Below are 21,578 nucleotides of genomic sequence, written 5' to 3' on the forward strand. Positions count from 1 at the left end.
CGCGTTGAAATTTTAACATGCTCCAATCGAGCTCAAAATTGTTTTGCACACGTTTCAGGTCATTTGGAGTATTTCAGAAAAAATCGACGGACGCGTACGCGCGCGCGTATATACGCACGCACAGCTCATATGCAATAGAAATTTCCCGTCTTTTCACACGTATCGGATGTCTGAAATGTCAAGGAATGTTTCTACCAAGTTTCAAGTCAATCCGACTCAATATGACGTCATACGGGCCCGTCAAAGTTGAAATTCCGCGCGTGCGTCAATGGCGATATACAGTGCAACAATGCCAAAAAACCGCCAAATTTAAATCCGATTTTACTCGTCAGGATGGACGGTGACCCCCCATTTTCTTTACATATTTTGAAAGCTGATGAGTTGTAAATATCATTTCATGGGTTGGCGATACTGAAAAAATGATTAAAAGATATCAAATTTCTTAAAAAAGTAAAAAGAGTAAATTTTCAAAATGACGTCATCAAAATTCAAGTTCACTCGAGCGTATCTCACTTATCCTTTGCCGAGTTTCACCTAACTTTCAGTATGTTGTAGCTTATTTAATGTTCTTTCATATTTATAATTACAAAGTTTTGATTGGATGACGTCATCACCTCGTAAAAATGGATTGAAAGTATCCTTGTAAAATTTGACCAGTTTACGTGTTATCTCTATGGGAGAGCAGTTTTTCTGGAAGTGAAAATTGACATGACTATCTTTTTCGAGCACTAGCTCACTAATGCTTCGGTGAATTTTTCCCAGATTTTAATTTGTTGTAGCTGAGACTTTGGGCTGTCGTAAGTGTGCCCTTCGTTTTTTCATACGATGTCGGGATCACGTCAAAAAACTTACTTGAAATTAAAGTTTATCTTCGATGTATTGAAATATTTCTTTCTTTTTGCAACGTTATGTGCAATAACTCAAGAAAAACATACCCTATCACCACCATATTTTGCGCATGTTTAGTTCATGTCACGAACATTATTTCATATAATAACAACGACTTGATCAGACGCCATCTTGGGTATGTAAATTAGGGTCAAAGGTCATAGATGTTTCATCCTGTATCTTGGTGAATACATGTCCTATCTTTCCCATATTTTGCACACGTAAAGACCATGTTACAGGGATCATTTCATAAAATAACCACTTTTTGCTCAGATGCCATCTTGTCTGTGCAAAGTGGGGTCAAAGGTCATATTTTCTATTTTCGCCATGACGTGTTATCTCTATGGGAGGGAATTTTTTAGATGTGAAAATTGACATGACTCAGTTTATCGAGCACTATCTTACTTATGCTTCGGTGAATTTCTCTCAGATTTTAGTATGTTGTAGCTGAGACTGTGCACTATCACGACTCGAATCATTGATTAAAAAAGAAATCGGATCACCTTAATTTGTCAGTGATGACAAATTACAATCTCTAGTTAGGTGATCCGAGTATCCTCTCGGATCACCTTCTGTATCTGTACTGAATCTTTCTTCTTTCTTTGTTTCTTTCTTTATTTCTCCTCAAAAGTTGTGCAGAGGTTAGCTCAGAAAGTGCATTGCCTCTCAATGTCAAACTTATACCATATATGTATCATGTCGCAAAGACGACAGCGCAAGTAAAATCATAGTGATCAGTCGACCGTGACGTCACTATGACGTCATTATATGAAAACACATTTTCATGCATATCTCATTAATGGAATTGAATATTTCAATGAAATTTACGTCACATATATTTCAAGTCAAGCGCATTTTACTCATATTCTCAAAATTCATTTTTATCTCAAAACGCGCGCGTACGCGCGCGTTGAAATATTTGTATGCTCAAATCGAGCTCAAAATTGTTTTGCACACGTTTCAGACCATTTGGAGCATTTTTTGAAAAATTGAAAAAATTGGACGGACGCGTACGCGCGCGCACATATTCGCACGCACAGCTAATATGAAATAGAAATTTTCAATTTTTTCACACGAATCGGATGTCCGAAATGTCAAGGAATATTTCTACCAAGTTTCAAGTCGATCCGATTCAATATGACGTCATACGGGCCCGTCAAATTCAAAATTCCGCGCGTGCGTCAATGGGGATACACAGTGCAACTATGCCAAAAAAACCGCCAATTTTAAATCCGATTTTACTCGTCAGGATGGACGGTGACCCCCCATTTTCTTGACATATTCTGAAAGCTGATGAGTTTTACATGTCATTTCATGGGCTGGCTATGCTGACAAAATGATTGAAAGATATCAAATTTCTTAATAAAGTAAAAAAAGTAAATTTTCAAAATGACGTCATCAAATTTCAAGTTTGCTCGAGCGTATCTCACTTATCCTTTGCCAATTTTCACCTAAATTTCAATATGTTGTAGCTTATGAAATGCTCTTTCATAAATATCATTACACAATTTTGATTAGATGACGACATCACCTCGAAAAAATGGATTGAAGGTAACCTTGTCAAATTTGACCAGTTTACGTGTAATCTCTATGGGAGTGCAATTTTTATGGAAATGAAAATTGACATGACTATCTTTATCGAGCACTAGCTCACTTATGCTTCGATGAATTTCTCTAAGATTTTAATATGTTGTAGCTGAGACGTAGGGCTATCGTAATGTGCCATTCGTTTTTTCATACGTTGTCGGGATCACGTGAAAAAACTTGGTTGAAATTAAAGCTTATCTTCGATGTATTGTAATATTTCTTTCTTTTTACAACTTTATGTGCAATAACTCAAGAAAAACATACCCTATCACCACCATATTTTGCACAAGTTTAGTTCATGTCACGAACATTATTTCATAAAATAACAACTACTTGATCAGACGCCATCTTGGGTATGTAAATTAGGGTCAAAGGTCATAGATGTTTCATCCTGTATCTTGGTGAATACATGTTTTATCTTTCCCATATTTTGCACACGTAAAGACCATGTTACAGGGATCATTTCATAAAATAACCACTTTTTGCTCAGATGCCATCTTGTCTGTGCAAAGTGGGGTCAAAGGTCATATGTACTTCTTTTTCTATCTTCGCTATGACGTATTATCTCCATGGGAGGGAATTTTTTAGATGTGAAAATTGACATGACTCTCTTTATGGAGCACTATCTTACTTATGCTTCGGTGAATTTCTCTCAGATTTTAATATGTTGTAGCTGAGACTTTGCACTATTAGGACTCGAATCATTGATTAAAAAAAATCGGATCACCTTAATTTGTCAGTGATGACAAATTACAATCTCTAGTTGGTTCTTCTTCTTCTTCTTCTTTATTTCTGGACAAAATTTGTGTAGAGGTTAGCTCAGAAAGTCCTCTTCCTATCAATTTCAAAATTATACCATATATGTATCATGTTCCAAAGACGACAGATCTAATGTATAATAGTGATCAGTCGACCGTGACGTCACTGTGACGTCATTATATGAAAACACATTCTCAATCATATCTCACTAATGGAATAGAGTTTTTCAATGAAATTTACGTCACATATATTTCAAGTTATGCGCATTCTACTCATATTCTCAAAATTCATATTTTCTCTTAAAACGTGCGCGTACGCGCGCGTTGAAATATTTGTATGCTCAAATCGAGCTCAAATTTTTTTTGCACACGTTTCAGACCATTTGCAGCATTTTTTGAAAAATTGAAAAAATTGGACGGACGCGTACGCGCGCGCACATATACGCACGTACAGCTCATATGCAACAGAAATTTCCCGATTTTTTACATTTATCGGATGTCTGAAAAGTCAAGGAACATTTCTAGCAAGTTTCAAGTCAATCCGACTCAATATGACGTCATACGGGACTGTCAAAGTTGAAATTCCGCGCGCGCGTCAATGGCGATATACAGTACAACAATGCCCAAAAACCGCCAATTTTAAATCCGATTTTACTCGTCAGGATGGACGGTGACCCCCCATTTTCTTTACATATTCTGAAAGCTGATGAGTTGTACATGTCAGTTTATGGGTTGGCGATACTGAAAAAGTGATTAAAAGATATCAAATTTCTTAATAAAGTAAAAAAAGTAAATTTTCAAAATGACGTCATCAATTTTCAAGTTTACTTGGGCGTATCTCACTTATCCTCTGCCAATTTTCACTCAGATTTCAGTATGTTGTAGCTTATTAAATGTTCTTTCATTAATGTAATAACAACATTTTGATTGGACGGCGGCATCACCTCGTAAAAATGGATTAAAAGTAATCTTGTCAAATTTGACCAGTTTACGTGTTATCTCTATGGGAGAGCAGTTTTTCTGGCAGTGAAAATTGACATGACTATCTTTTTCGAGCATTAGCTCACTTATGCTTCGGTGAATTTTTCCCAGATTTTAGTATGTTGTAGCTGAGACTTTGGGCTATCGTAAGTGTGCCCTCCATTTTTTCATTTGAGGCCGGCATCACGTCGAAAAACTTGGTTGAAAATGGCACGTGGCTTCGATGCAGCGTCATTTTGCTTAATACACAGGGCCTATGGAGCATGAAATAGCTCATTGCATAGCGCATCCGACTCGTAATCCTAAGGTCCCTGGTTCGAGCCTCACCCTTGCCAATATTTTTTTATTTTTTTTCCAAACTCTTTTTTCTTCTTTTTCTTTATTTAGTCTTAATCTCCCTTCCTAACTTTATCTTTTTCTGATTTTTTAATGCTTCTCCTTCAAATTTCTATAAAATAACAATTTTTTCTTTATTTTTCTTTCTTTCTACTACATTCTGTGCAATAGATGAAGAACAACAATGGTTATCAATCCCATATTTTGCACATGTTTAGTTCATGTCACGTACATTATTTCATAAAATAACAACTTCTTGATCGGACACCATCTTGGGTATGTAAATTAGGGTCAAAGGTCATAAATGTTTCATCCTGTATCTTGGTGAATACATGTCCTATCTTTACCATATTTTGCACACGTAAAGACCATGTTACAAGGATCATTTCACAAAATAACCACTTTTTGCTCAGATGCCATCTTGGCTGTGCAAAGTGGGGTCAAAGGTCATATGTACTTCTTCCTGTATCTTCGTTATGACGTGTTATCTGTATGGGAGGGAATTTTTCTAGATGTGAAAATTGACATGATTGTCTTTATCGACGACTAGCTCACTTACCCTTCGGTGAATTTCTTCCAGATTTTTGTATGTTGTAGCCAATTTAATACTCTTTAAGTTTTGTTCATCAAAATTTTAATCGGATGATGTCTTCACCTCGTGAAAATGGATATAATGTAACCTTGTCAAATTTAACCAGTTTACGTGTTATCTCTATGGGAGGGAATTTTTCTGGAAATGAAAATTGACATGATGGTCTTTATCGAGCACTAGCTCACTTACTCCTCGGTGAATTTCTCCCAGATTTTAATATGTTGTAGCTGAGACTTTGGGCTATCGTCGGTATTCGCTCCATCTTTTCATACGACGCCGAGATCACGTCAAAAAACTTGGTTGAAATCAAACTTATCTTCGATGTATTGAGATATTTCTTTCTTTCTGCAACTTTCTTTGCAATAACTCTAGAAAAACAGCCCCTATCACCCCCATATTTTGCACATGTTTAGTTTATGTCACGTACATTATTTCATAAAATAACAACTACTTGATCGGGCACCTTCTTGGGTATGTAAATTAGGGTCAAAGGTCATAATTGTTTCAACCTGTATCTTGGTGAATACATGTCCTATCTTTCCAATATTTTGCACACGCAAAGACCATGTTACAAGAATCATTTCACAAAATAACCACTTTTTGCTCAGATGCCATCTTGGCTGTGCAAAGTTGGGTCAATGGTCAAATGTACTTCATTCTGTATCTTCGTTATAGTTTATACCAGGGAGGTACCTCCCTGGTTTATACCGAATTTGGTACCAAAGATGGTAGACCTGACTCTCTTTTGTAAATGAGAATCCAAATATCACACGGCCAATGTCTCTAAACACAGATGAAACCTATATGGTCATGCCTATTGCGATCAGGACTCGAATCATTGATTAGAAAAAAAAAATCGGATCACCTAATTTGTCAGTCTTGACAAATTCCGAGTCTAGTTGGTTCTTCTTCTTCTTCTTTCTTTATTTCTGGACAAATTTTGTGTATCGATTAGCTCAGAAAGTATTCTTCCTATCAATGTCAAAATTATACCATATATGTATCATGTCCTAAAGACGACGGGTCAAATAAAATCATAGTGATCAGTCGACCGTGACGTCACTATGACGTCATTATATGAAAACACATTTTCATTCATATCTCATTAATGGAATGGAATTTTTCAATGAAATTTACGTCACATATATTTCAAGTTATGTAGATTCTACTCATATTCTCAAAATTCATATTTTCTCTTAAAACGTGCGCGTACGCGCGCGTCGAAATATTTGTATGCTCAAATCGAGCTCAAAATTTTTTTGCACACGTTTCAGACCATTTGGAGCATTTTTTGAAAAATTGAAAAAATTGGACGGACGCGTACGCGCGCGCATATATACGCACGCACAGCTCATATGCAATAGAAATTTCCCGTTTTTTTCACACTTATCGGATGCCTGAAATGTCAAGGAATATTTCTACCAAGTTTCAAGTCAATCCGACTCAATATGACGTCATACAGACCCGTCAAAGTTGAAATTCCGCGCGCGCGTCAATGGCGATATACAGTCCAACAATGCCAAAAAACCGCCAATTTTAAATCCGATTTAACTCGTCAGGATGGACGGTGACCCCCCATTTTCTTTACATATTCTGAAAGCTGATGAGTTGTACATGTCATTTCATGGGTTGACGATGCTGAAAAAATGATTAAAAGATATCAAATTTCTTAATAAAGTAAAAAAAGTAAATTTTCAGAATGACGTCATCAAATTTTAAGTTCATTCGAGCGTATCTCACTAATCCTTTGCCAATTTTCACCTAGATTTCAGTATGTTGTAGCTTATTAAGTGCTCTTTCAGTAATATATAACAACATTTTGATTGGATGACGGCATCATCTCGTAAAAATGGATTGAAAGTAATCTTGTCAAATTTGACCAGTTTACGTGTTATCTCTGTGGGAGTGCAGTTTTTCTGGAAATGAAAATTGACATGACTATCTTTCTCGCGCACTAGCTCACTTATGCTTTGGTGAATTTCTCCCAAATTTTAATATGTTGTAGCTGAGACTTTGGGCTATCGTAAGAGTGCCCTTCGTTTCTTCATACGACGTCGGCATCACGTCAAAAAATTTGGTTGAAATTAAAGCTTATTTTCGATGTATTGAGATATTTCTTTCTTTCTGCAACTTTCTTTGCAATAACTCAAGAAAGACAACCCCTATCACCCTCATATTTTGAACATGTTTAGTTCACGTTACGTACATTTTTTCATAAAATAACAACTACTTGATCAGACGCCATCTTGGGTATGTAACTTAGGGTCAAAGGTCATAAATATTTCATCCTGTATCTTAGTAAATACATGTTCTATCTTTCCCATATTTTGCACACGTAAAGACTATGTTACAAGGATCATTTCACAAAATAACCACTTTTTGCTCAGATGCCATCTTGTCTGTGCAAAGTGGGGTCAAAGGTCATATGTACTTCTTTCTTTATCTTCGTTATGACGTGTTATCTCTATGGGAGGGAATTTTTGTAGATGTGAAAATTGACATGATTGTCTTTATCGAGCACTAGCTCACTTATGCTTCTGTGAATTTCTCCCAGATTTTAATATGTGGTAGCTGAGACTTTGGGCTATCGAAAATGTGCCCTCCATTTTTCATACGATGTCGGGATCACGTCAAAAAACGTGGTTGAATTTAAAGCGTATCTTCGATGTATTGAGATATTTCTTTCTTTCTGCAACTTTCTTTACAATAACTCAAGAAAAACAGGCCTTATCACCTCCATATTTTGCACATGTTTAGTTCATGTCACGTACATTATTTCATAAAATAACAACTACTTGATCAGACGTCATCTTGGGTATGTAAATTAGGGTCAAAGGTCATAAATGTATCATCCTGTATCTTGGTGAATACATGTCCTATCTTTCCCATATTTTGCACACGTAAAGACCATGTTACAAGGATCATTTCAAAAAATAACCACTTTTTGCTCAGATGCCATCTTGTCTGTGCAAAGTGGGGTCAAAGGTCAAATATACTTCATTCTGTATCTTCGTTAGTGTATACGGAATTGTGTACCATAGATGGCAGGTCTGACTCCCTTTTCTAAATGAGAATCCAAACATCACACGGCCAATGTCCACTAAACACAGATGAAACCGGTATGGTCATGCCTATTGGGATCAGGAGACTCAAATCGTTGATTTACGAACAGATCGGATCACCTAATTTGTCAGTGTTGACAAATTCCAAGTCTAGTTTTCTATTGGGGTTTTTTTACGAAAAAAAAACACACAAATTTCACCAAACGTGTTCACCAGATCGCTGAATTTCAGGTCTTAAAAATGCAAAATCTTCCTCGTGTGGGAGAGGGATACACCCCCCCCCCATACACACCCTCCCCCCGTTCGGTCCCTCCGCTCCCTCTCACAAGCAACAAAAAAAGCAACAAGAAAAAAAATCTTCATATTTTTGCTGCCATTCTCCTCCCACTTTATATTTCTGCAAAAGAGTGGGACATTCGATCCCTGTAAAGTGTGTGTGTGTGTGTGTGTGTGTTTTTTTTTTTTTTGGGGGGGGGGGGCACAAAGCTTCCCTCCCCCCCCCCCCCCCCCCAAGGCTGCGCCGGTCCGGTTATGGGCTTGTGATCGTGGTGATGGTGACCATCCCCCCCCCCCCACTCCTCAGTACGGATTTACGCCGTTGGTAACAGAACATCAAAACAACCATAATCGTGCTGTTTTGTTATTGTTGAACAGAACTTGGTCGTTTTTATGGACCTCATGAAATGTGCAGTCCTTTTCGCTTTCATCGTGTCTTTTTATTTCTTGTTTTTCGACAACACTGATTTGCTACCACCTTTGCAATTCGAGTGTGGCTCCTCAACCGATAGTATTGTGCTAATGATAATCAGGGCAGAACCCCAGATTGGTATATCAAATCAATCTAAAACTGTGCGGATGCTCATATTGAATAAAATGATCGAACATCGATAATACTTCGTTATCTAAAGTAGAAATAGTTTCTACCAGCGTGTGATATAACTTGAAATGCGGACAAGAGAATATCGCGATTTTTTCCAGCCAAAGTGCAATGTTCGATACCGTAATCTGACACAAACCGCTCGTGATGGATTACCCGAGGTAATCCCTCCGCGTGATGGTTAAAGTAATATGGATCAAGCGATGATCGCTATTCCTGACCAGTCTTTAAGCTCCACTAATATCTGCTTCTCATGTTACCATATATGCAAAATATTTTCCGGGTTTCGAGAAAGTGTTAACACACATTGTTTCATAGACAACGATATTAAGTGACATTGTCATTGAAATTAATAATATATCAGTAACAGGTCGAGGGAATATGCATATTTTTTTTATTTGATAATGATATTTGTGGAAGTTCTTTCTTTATATATATATATATATATATATATATATATACATATACATTTACATTATTGTCCTGCAGTGACGTCACGAACTGAAGTAGTCATCTCTTTTGTCGATATCGACACTGAAACTGTTAAAAGTCATAACTTTTCAACGGGTTGTGAGTTTTCTTCAAACTTCGCCGATGCGTTATAATTTACCATGTATATTGCTGCACGGATTCACTCAATCCACATGAATGTGGGTTTTATTTTCCTGTAAACCTCCTTGATATATAAACACGCTCATAAAAACATGTACACGCGTACACTCACAAACACACGCACGAACACGGACACACACACATACACACACGCAGACAAGCTAGCAATAGGTACTTGTGGGATTACCCCATTGTTTCTCCCGTAGACAAATACTCCCACAATGTAATTTTTACCCCCATCAGTGTCCAACTAAATAAAGCGAAACATAGGATGGATCCCCCCCCCCCCCACATTGCTCCTCATGCTCGTCCACATATAATACGGGCACATAGAAAGAAAAAGAGATGACCTTAGCTATCTAAGCAAACATTCACTGGCACATTTTCCAAGTGTATTTGTATACTATTAAACTTAAATAATCGCAGCATGACATTTTTGCTAATTACTATTGAAGCCGATGGTCTTTTCCACGGCATGAAATTTTCACGAATTACCCATGTCTGTGCCAGTGGATATGTAAGAACTTTCGCATGCATTTCGCATGCGAAATTCGCGAAAATTTCATGCAAGCAAAATTTTGTGGTTTAACAGTACAGTACCAATCGACTAAATGACAAGTCGTGACGAAAACTGAAACAAAACCAGACATATAAGACGGACGATGTATTTCCGGTTCCCGTATTTAAAGGACACGGAATCCCGTATATTGCTTCTTAAGGTGACCTCCAGATGATCGTTAGACTTTTGCTTTGAGCATCTATATCGATCATACGAGATACGGAATGTCGGAATTTATAGTGATTGGGATGAGAATGTCTTTAAAATTCATGACAAATCACAATGAACGAGGATGATGACATGGCAGCTTCACATAAAAATGCGTGACTGAGTGCTATAGGAAGCAGAAAAAAAAAAAGAGAAAGTATGCACAAACTTGACACATGAAGCTGTTAAGCTAGTGATAGTAGAATAACATTAGTATATCACTCGAATATGTGAGCTTCCTACGTCATCATCGTTATTCAGTGTATTATGCTTGGGGTTTTTCAGAATATTAGTCAATCTGCTTAAGGACAATAATAAATTCCACAAATCTATCCATGACACTATCACCTATGTACTACATGACAACGCAGAGATAATAAAAGAAACAGGAACAGATTGAACGAAATCAGAGGAGACGTCCCCCTCCACCCCGCCTCCCCCCAAAAAAAAAGGTAAAAGCTGAACTAAAGAAAGGGGAGCTCACTCGATTTTGAATTTGTTGTTGTTGTTGTTGTTGAAGTGAATGACTACTAGTATCTAGTAACCATCTTGTCTGCAAGATTTTTTTTCCTTAATTCGGGAAAAGGAAAGAGATGGAGAGAGGGAGAGAGATGGAGAGAGAGAGAGAGAGAGAGAGAGAGGGGGGGGGGGGGGTTCATGACCTCTGTGAGAAGCCCATTGAGCTTACACAGTCAGACATACATTATTTTGTCATGATACCGCCCTTTAAAACTCACTGTCACACTAAAAAAAATAGGTTCAGCTTTTCAACTTTAAAGGTGCAGACCAATACCACACTGGGAACACATTTAAGGGTGCAATTTGCGCCATTTGACAAGAAAGGTACAAAAATGCCCCTTAAAGGAATCGAATAGTTTTGGTTACGAACTATACTTCAGGTTTCTAAAAGTTTTTGGTGAGATAATAAAAAACTTTTCATGAAATATAAAGGAGCATTTCATTTTAAGAGCAATTCAGTATTTATTTGACGAAAATTTGTTTTGAAATGGCTGCGATATCCAAAACAGTGTGACCCTAATAAAACTTGGGACCCACCTTTTATTACGATCGCTATGTTTTACTTTGTTTTTGGATGTCTCAGAAGTCCCAAAACCGATTTTCATCAAATAAACGTTGAATTAGAATTTGAATAGAATGGTACCCTCTGTACTATTTCTTAAGTGGTTTCTTGGTATCTCGCAAGAAGTTAAAAGCCCAATCCTCATCTCCACCAATACTGTACCATCCCTTGAAAGGGGATGGCTAGTAACTGATCAGTGGGAATGCTGGGGATGATTGTTCCCATCCTTGTGGGATTCATTTAAGAGTACATTATATATCTATTGTTGTGTGAAAATTATTTGCTTCAGAATGGTCTCATATTCAAGTAATGTGCAGTTTAATGTTTCCAGGTTAGCATGCCTGTACAGTGACGGGGCATTACATTGCACATGACTTGAATATGAGACCGTTCTGAAGCAAACAATTTTCACATAACAATAGATACATATTATGGTCTTAAATGAATCCCACAAGAATTGGAACAATCATCCCCAGCAAGCATTCCCACTGATTCCCACTGATCAGTTACTAGCCATCCCCTTTAAAGATGTTCCCATTGTAACAGTGGTCTGAAAGGTGCAAAGTTGCACCTGTGAAGGTGCTCCCAGTGCATATGACATTGGTAAAGGTGCAAAGTTGAACCTGTCATTCTTGGAGTGTATTGTCAAAACTTGCATGGGCAAACAATATACCTTTGAAAATGTCTGGGCAAGGAGCTGCAACACTGTGTAGTAAAGCTCCACCGTTTGGTCAAAGCGTGTGTGTGTTTATACGTTTTCTCTCACCTATTTTTGATGACACTGTCCTTGCCCATCTGAGCGTGCATTGATAAACTGCCATGTTTTCTTTCTTCCCGTTCTCAACACTGCAGGAAATCATAACTCCAATTCGAAGTTGGACATTGAACCAGCTGCATGGCTTAGATTTCCCACTCACAGACGATTAACTTGACAATTTGGACACCACTTCAACCTCTCACTTTTCCTTGAGAGTTTCTTTTTTTTTCTTTGTTTGTTTACATCTCACTACACTAATCGCGTGAAGAACGAAACCATGTGTTCAACGAAAGGAATACAAGTCTTGCTCTTCATAGAGAACTTTATATTCTGGGTAAGTTTTTCACATAAGCGTACTGTACCACTTTCTTCATTTGTATTAGCTCAAAGGGCAATGATTCAGACGTGAGTTTAGAACTTTAAAATTTCTTTCCCGTAGAGAGGGGGAAATAGTTAACGTTAACGGAAATGAAATATAACTTTCGTATATAATGATCAGAATTAAATGGTGTAGACCGATTTCACAGTCACGCAAGCTGATATACTATTGCTACAAACTTTCATACGCATTTAATCATACCATAACTTGTTACACACATGGCGCACACCGATCATGCAGTGACATGCCCTGTAGAATATCCCGTGATTGACAGTGTGGGAGTTGATGGGACATGATATTGGTCTGTTATGATGAAGGCCTTGTCCAATTGTACTCGCTTCAATACGATAAGAGTCATAATCGTTTGTGTTTTTTATGTCGCTTTTGTAGGGAAGCAGTCCAATTAAATGGGTTTGGAAAAACTGAAAAGAGGTGGTGGGGGGTCCAAGCACAAAGCGTTTTCTGTTTGTGTCTTTTCTGTTATGTTTTTAAAGTAGAAATTCACGGTTTCATATGTGCTTTTTGCTCGACACTCTGATATCGGGTTTCTGCCAGGTGAAACAGATGTGCTGTCTGTATAATGCCTCCTACACAAGCAGATCTTTCAAACATACATTAGCTTTGAATGAAAGTGTACTCAAATCCGCAGCCAAATGCCGTTTTCCACTGAAGTTTGGGGGACGTGTGGGATACTGTAATCTTGTCTGACATTGTATTGATGTTGTTTTTTAAATTTGCGTCTGCATTTTCCTCGCATGGTTTTCCCACCAAAACGTCGCCGACCTCCTCACCGCTTGTCGCCATGGTTACGCTGACGCTCTGCGGGCTTTGAAGCTGGTGGGTACGGGTCTGCTTGGTTTGGGTGCCTACCTCCTCATCGGGAACGATCAGCCCGGTATTCTCCGGGTGCTGAGTGAGGCAAAGGTATGGTGACTGTTTTTTTACCCTCTGCAGTGTATATTTCTCTTCTCTCCCTCCCCCTCTCCCTCAAAATACTATTATCTATCTATCTACAGTATCTATCGCTCTATCTATCTATCTATCTGTTTATCTATCTTTCTATCTATCTGTTTATCCATTTGTCTATTCATCTATCTGTCTATCTATCTATCTGTTTGTATATATTTACTTATATATATACATATATATATATATATATATATATATATATATATATATATATATATATATATATATATATAACACATATACATTGTATATACATTCCAAAATGCAACTGTACGTGCCCTTCCGCTCACTGTTACACATTGATACATAGAAACATATAGCTGTAGAGGGGTACCTTTAATATAAGAACGTAGCAGAGGATAATGACAAGGAGAGCGCGAGGGAAGAAAAAAAGTAGGTATTAAACATTTATGAGAGAGACTGAGAAAGAGAGAGAGAGAGAGAGAGAGCGAGCAAACTTAAAGGGAAGAGTTACGCAGATGTCACAAAAAGACAAGTTTGGTATCGAAACTGCCCTCAGACGCCGTGAAATGACTCATGCGTCCGGTCATTATTGTACTTTCTTCCTCGCTAACAGTGATAGAATTTTTCTCTTTTTTTTTCCCCACTGCTCCGTGAAGGCCTTTCACATAGTCTGATGTGGTTTGTTGATCAGTTTGATTCATGGCCTGTCATGGACTAGTCTTGAGCTACATAAGCTTCTTTCTCTCTCTTGATTTTCTAATGATTTCATTTGCTCTGATTTATTCACAAAATGCATACACACATTATACACAAACATATAAATAATTTGTACATGCAATATGTCATTAACATTTTTGTGTGGATCGTTTTGTCATAAGCCTTTCAAAGCTTGACTGGAACGTCCAATAGATAAAACTTACCCATTATGTAAGGAAATATATTATCATACAAGAAATGTCAGTAAGTTTCAGAGCTAGGGATTTATGATAGGAGGAGAGAAAAGGGAAGAGAATTAGGGGAGGGGTGCTATGTAGCATGATAGTTAAAGCAGGGCTCGACACTAACGGTGGCCCGGTGGCCCGGGGCCACCAAAAACGCACGTTGGGCCACCAAAATTTCAGAAATGACGAATGTGGTGGCCTGATCGGGCCACCAAAAAAGGTCGGATGTTTGCCTTTGGGCAATTGTTGGGCCAACAAAAATAAAAGTTAGTGCGGAGCCCATGGTTAAAGGTAAACAAATTTAATGATTCTGGTAACACGGAAAGACTCGTTTCTATTTTGATTGGATGTACGCATGTAGTAACATAATATGCCTGTGAACCTGGGGAGTGCAGGGAAGAACCACGCAATATACAGTATTGCTCAACATATTTACTACGGACGGCATTTTTTACTTGTCTCTATATAGTATAACTGTTTTATTTGGCACATATTCGTCGGTCTATTACATGTCTGTAACATGTCAACATGATACAGGCTATTATCGACGATAAAAACACTTACTTGCATGTACGCATGGCTTTCTCTCTCCCTCTCTCTCTCTCTCTTGTTTCCTACATGAATGAGCTGTGTTTAGTGATATGCGTTGATACCAGGCTGGGAACGGTTTAATCTCGCCACCAACTCTGCTATTATCATAAAAATTTATCGAACTTTATTGTGCCAGAGCTCGAATTTCCCATGCTTTCCTATCGCTTTCAAACGGAGACTCCTATTGCTTTGTTCTGTCCCAGAATAACAGTTAGGTTGAAATAAATTGATTTTGGTGTTTACATGTATAGTCCTTTTTGTTAGGGTGCTGTTTTTTTTTTATGGTAACGTCTAGGTCTATTTCAGGTATGACTGTGGAGGGGGGGGGGGGGGTGGGGCGACTTCAGTATGCCTGTCAATAAGTTGATTCATGCACTAACACAGCAATGCACCTGACTCATAACATAACTCATCGAATCATCTTTTCTTCTTATTTTCGAAGCCCCTCAGTTATGGCCAACATAAGTTACAGTGTTTTAAAACCAAATAGGTCTATAAGCGCTTGTGTTTGTTGTGTGTGTGTGTGTGTGTGTGTGTGTGTGTGTGTGTGTGTGTGTGTGTGTGTGTGTGTGTGTGTGTAATTATAACAGTGCAACGGCAGCAAACTATATACCCAACGATTTACAGTCACAATTTGATTCATGTTCATTTCGTGGTTCCCTTGCGGATGTGTCACGAGTTCACATCAGTTGTGATGATCTATTCAATGATAATGGTTGCGTATAAAGCGTAGTGATGTACGTACATCTATTAATCTCTGTCTGTCTGTCTGTCTGTATGTCTCTCTGTCTGTATGTCTCTCTCTTTACATATATGTCACTGTATGTTTATATTGTATAATACTACATTGTATCAAGTGATATGTGTATGGAACATATTATATCATATGACATACAATGCTATACTATTACTGTGATATATGTGTATATGTATATTTTGTACGTGAAATGTTTGGGGATTCCTTTATTGAAAATATGCTACAATGTAAACATTATGCGTGTTATTATATGTGTTGTTATTTCAAATGATTACTGTATGTCATTTGTCTTGATATACTCTTTTATATATAATCTTCATGATTTTCATTTACAACATTTGAATTGTCTGTTATATGTCATTTAACAAGATTGTGGGGTAAACACCAGGTACACGTCCTAATTTATGCACTTTCATACGTCACGCATTTTTGTGTTCAAAGTTCTTGATGGCTCAAAAAGCTACTCGGCGTTGTTTTCAATGATCCACATTTCAATGGTTATTTTGAAGCACAGGAACATTCGTATTCTTATTTTTGCTCCATTTGCGTTTCAGACCTTGTGCTTCATAGCAATCGGTGCCGGAGCTTTCCTCTTTCTGCTCGGTGAGTTCCGTTGTGTTCGCTGTATAGAAACACAAACAAATACGATATGACACAGCTACAGGGTTATGCGACACAATGGCGTTGATGCGACTTTGTCTGTTGTTGCGCTTTCAGGTACCGATACAGCATAGTGTGCAAGTTCGAACTGCACTTTTTTTTTTCTTCCACATTGTGGTTTGTGGTATGCATCTCCGTATACACAGTACTATTAAGTTTTGTTCGTGGATTCACGGGTGTAGAGAAACTAGATTTTGAAGCAAGTCCACGTTTTCCTTTTCTCGAAAGCAATATGCCTGTGAATCAATATGGAAAAACGTTCGGCGGCCCCTGTTTTTATCTGCATTTTACTTGTTACCGTAGTAGTCTGCGTTACACAAGTGCCATTCTCATCGAATAAACTGGTCGCGCATAGTAGGCTACTAGAAGGCAGCTATCGAAATAAAGGTTACAGTTCGTTATTCCGAAGGTTCGTTAATCCGAAAATGTGATAAGGTTTGTTATTCCGAAGGTTCATTGATCCGAAAATGAAATACGGTTCATTATTCCGAAGGTTCTTTAATCCGAAAATGACACAAAGCTCGTTATTTCGAAGGTTCGTTACGGGCCCTATTCATTCATTCATTCATTCATTCATTCATTTATTTTTTTTTTCATCTCCAACAGAACTTGTAAATACATTTTTTTCTCACATAAAACATAAGTACATATATGTGTCAACAATTACAAAATATGAAAAATGATAGTTAAGGATAAACAAATGATAGGGTGGAAAAAAAAAAGCACAAAACATTTTGAAGTTTAGAGAAAGCAGGAGATGGGGAGGAATGCTGAAGAAGCAATGCTTGTAGGGTGCATTCCCCCAAACATAGTGAAACAAAATAAACATAAGATATTGATCTGTTACTTTTGTACACGAAATTGAATTTACAAAAATGAATTACACAAATTACGAATAAAATGCTAACTAACCCTAGACAGACACCCAGACCCTATTTCATTTTGGATCAACGAACCTTCGGAATAACGAACTCTATTTAATTTTGGGATTAACGAACCTTCGGAAAAACGAGCCCTATTTCATTTTCGGATAAACGAGCCTTCGGAATAGCGAACCCTATTTTATTTTCGGATTAACGAACCTTCGGAAAAACGAACCTTCGGAATAACGCCACAAATGTTCGGATTAACGAACTCTTTTTCCTTTTCGGATTAACAAACCTCTAGATATAGGGAATTTGTGTGTTTCGGATTAACGAACCTTCGGAATAACGAACCTTCGGAATAACGAACAGCACCCGAAATAAGGACGTTTAAGTTTTAGGGGACAACAACTGTAAATCATCCACAGCACCAAATTGCAACATGCATTAAAAAAAAAAAGGGTTTGACTTGATTCAAATAGGGCCTTCTTTTACATAGTCGTTCTCCAGAACTGCATAGAAAATTCTTGATTTGTCAAAACGAACCTTTCTTTTTATTTGTTTTCAATAGTTTACTCCCCCTAGCTACGCCTTCATTAAGATAGGCTGATTACACATGTATAAATTATTAGGATATTAGGAACTGCCTAGGAATCTATAAATCTTTAGATCTTAACTCTCTCGCTTGGTATAGCTCAAGGTCACAAAAGTAGAAACGAACGCTGTACTGAGTGTGGCCAGTAGATGGCGACATACACACAATTTCGCGTTGAGCTCATTGCTTCATGTCCATCACGTGTAACACGTAAAAAAAATTTTCCTTAGGGACGAATGTTAAACATCATGAACATTTGTAAAACACGCTAAATATTGATAGCGTTTGATGTTTGAAATATCAAGCTTCATCACATACATCAGCGCGTCTTTTGCTCCTTTTCTTTTGCTCAAATCCAAAGAGATATTTTCCTGTGGTATAGACTCAACTGGAAAGTCAAACGCTTTCGGTGTCTGTAGTACAGAGGGTTATTATAGTCATCTATATTACAAAACTCTAGGACATAGGTTACTTCTACAACCTGACAGCTTGCATGAGGCTTATCCGACTTAGTTATTTAAAGTTATGATATCGTTCTGATTAAGATGGGGATTCGGGTTTCAACTTAATTAGAAACTTCTTGTATGAAATATCAAAAAGCAATTCTACGAGGAATTCAAAGTTTATTGGATAGAAATCGGCTTTGAAATGGCAGAGATATCTAGAAACAAGAAGATCCAAATAAAACGCGGGTCCCACCTTCTATAACGACCACTTTGTTTTACTTTGTTTTTGATATCTCAGCCATTTCAAAACGGATTTTCATCAAATAAACTTTAATTTCCTGTTAGAATTGTTTGCTCTTTAATAAATCATAAATGGTTTCTAATCATCTCACAAAAAAGTTAAAACCTTAATTCCGCATAGCAACCAAAACTATACTTTCCCTTTGTTCCTGTTTAGATTTTGTGATTTTGGGAGTTTGCGGTTAATTGGCATCACACATGTAAATACGATTACTTTGACCATAATTTTACATCATCCAACCGAAGTATATGTAGTAAATTTGCCGAGTGGAACTGCTCACAAATCTCCCCCAAATTATGAAAAAAGGTTTTTTTTTTGGCCATTATTAGAGCTAACGTGACAGCTTTCGATGCGTGTAGGGTTTATAATCCGCAGTTAACATGGTGCTCATGTAGTGGAAGTTTTGAAAAAGAAAAATTAGATTTTGATATCCAGCGTTGATCACTCGTAGCGTGAAACAAACCGAGATCTTTGAATTTAAGAAAGAAACTTTATACCATAATAATTATAACTGACCCTCTCATGTTGTTTTGTGTACCACAGGTTTCATTGGCTGCTGTGGCGCCGTAAACCACAACGGATGCCTTCTGAAAACTGTGAGTAGTATGATTTTTTTTTTAATGCTTCTGAAGGTTAAGACATTAATCGCTCTGCTTTATTTGTTCTTTATCATAATTAAACGATGAAAAAAAAATCGACTGTCGCGTAAGTCGCATTTTTTTCTTTTTTCAGTCCCGAGAGCTTCGACTCGTGCGAGGTTTGCTGTGTATGCAACATTTGCCATAGCCTGTAGCTTGTCAATGTCACATTTTCATACTCAGTTTGTTACCTCTCTGGACAACTCCCTTTGAGGAATATTTCACTGCAATGTTGTCATGGGAACTATTATCATGTTTTCGTTGGGTTTTTTTTTTTGTGTTTGTGTTTGTGATGTAATGTATTTTGTTAGGCAGCTCACCACAAGCTTTGCTTTTTTGAGGTTCTGCCTTCCTGTACAATAATTTCATGCATGTGATTTCCTACATGGAAAAAAAGATGGAAAATAAATGTTATACAAACTTGAACTTGAACAAGGGAAGAAGAATGAATATAAAGGGGAAGTGGCATCTTGTGTCATATTTGCCTGTTTTTTTTTTTTTTTTTGGGGGGGGGGGAGGGGCTAAGACAGTTAGGTTTTGGACAGGACATCACCTAGCTAATTTTCCATTAACACAAACATGTCTCTTTCACCAAAATTTGAGATTCAAGGTCTTAATTCACACCGGAGACGATATATACATTAAATGCACTATATAAATACATTAACTATTTTTGTTCTATTTTGCTCTTTTTTTTTCCTTACCACACAGTATGTGTTCATCTTGATTGTTTTCGTGCTCGCTGAGATCGGCATTGGAGTATACATCGGCCTTGGGTTCGGCGTGTCGCAGGTGACAAGAGAAGTCTTTCCTTCTTATAGTTGACTAGCTTATTCAATAGATATATATACTATATTGCCTCGTTCGGGCAGAAATGGAAAATGTAGAGGCAGCATTGAGTATTCGCGCTTGTCATTAGTCTTAAATACTTCATTTTTAACTACTTGTATACGTGTTGTTGTTCTTTTTTTATCAGTAATAAACCAGCGGTTCAAGTATTTTTTTTCTTGCTACCAGATTTTCGTAATCATTTCGTTTGCCTCAAATGGAACATGTAGAAGGTAGTATGAGTTGGTCAAAGTGATTGTTGGTCTCAGCTTTTGTACGTTTGTTTGTTTGTTTGTTTTTAAAGTCATCTACAAGCCAGTGGTTCAAGTTACTGCTTTGTGTTTCCAGATTTTCTTGAGCTTATCAAAATAAACCTGGTATGATTATTTGTTCATGAATTTATAAATATCTTCAGTGATGTTTTTAGTCTCATAATTTCATCTTCACAATAAAATATAGAAATAAAAAAAGAGATTATCAATTGAGAGGGGTGAATATGCGCTTTAACACACACATATATATATAGGGCCTATATATATATTTTTTTTTTTCCAGCAATCACCACTCTCTGCACAAATGCATATGGAAGATAGCAACTACTGGTCTAAAATTTTTAACAAATAATTATGTCCGAAAACAAAACAGACAGATTTTGAAAGATCTTGCAAATGCATTTGCACAGAGGGTGACAATTGATAAAAAGTCTGTCATAGCACAAAATTCAAAATTCAGTGATCTAACTTAACCCTAAATTCTGCAGTGCGCAAACCTTTTGTTAAGTAATTTTTCTTCATTCACTTCTAGTTTCTGAAATTTTAATATGCTATGTTATTCTTAAAATTTGAAATATAAGTTTAAAGCATATTCTTATGAAGCATATTTCTTTTGAAAATGAAATATTTAACAAATTCTTATTCGTAAAGTACGACATTCACCCGATGACAATAGTTTCAACAACTTGTCCAGTGTGCATTTTTTTTTTTGTTCGCAAAGTCAGCAAACATTATTATTTCCTTTGTGTTGGCAGTTGGAGACAATCTGGGATAAATTAGATAAAACAAGCAGAGACGTAATCCAGGAAACGGTAATTATGACAGCATATTTTTTTTTTCTCAGTCAAGTGAACAAACTGAACGTTATCATTACAAGTTAAATGTAATCACACGGCTAAGGAGCCTATAGTATTCAGCAGGATATGAGCCTCGCTAATTGCAGTGAATGTGATTTAAAGACAGCACGTTGTATTTGAAACTGATGTTTTGGTTAATCTCCATTCTCTTTACCAATGCAGACCACTGTGATCTATATAAATATGTCTTCTCTTGAATGTGTTCATTGGAAGCCTTAAG

General features: G+C 37.1%; 1 protein-coding gene across 1 annotated transcript in view; it reads left to right on the forward strand.

Moving 5' to 3' along the window:
- Positions 1-21,578, forward strand: part of LOC140245638 (leukocyte surface antigen CD53-like) — a 78,044-nt gene that overhangs the window by 51,024 nt on the left and 5,442 nt on the right. Inside the window, exons 2-7 of the mRNA XM_072325200.1 lie at positions 12,393-12,631; positions 13,511-13,600; positions 16,453-16,501; positions 19,307-19,359; positions 20,113-20,193; positions 21,257-21,313. Of these exons, the coding sequence (XP_072181301.1) occupies positions 12,575-12,631; positions 13,511-13,600; positions 16,453-16,501; positions 19,307-19,359; positions 20,113-20,193; positions 21,257-21,313 (387 nt within the window). The 5' untranslated portion in view covers positions 12,393-12,574. The remainder of the gene's footprint in view (positions 1-12,392; positions 12,632-13,510; positions 13,601-16,452; positions 16,502-19,306; positions 19,360-20,112; positions 20,194-21,256; positions 21,314-21,578) is intronic.

The sequence above is a fragment of the Diadema setosum genome, chromosome 22, assembly GCF_964275005.1.
Source record: "Diadema setosum chromosome 22, eeDiaSeto1, whole genome shotgun sequence".
In the NCBI taxonomy this organism is placed as follows: Eukaryota; Metazoa; Echinodermata; class Echinoidea; order Diadematoida; family Diadematidae; genus Diadema; species Diadema setosum.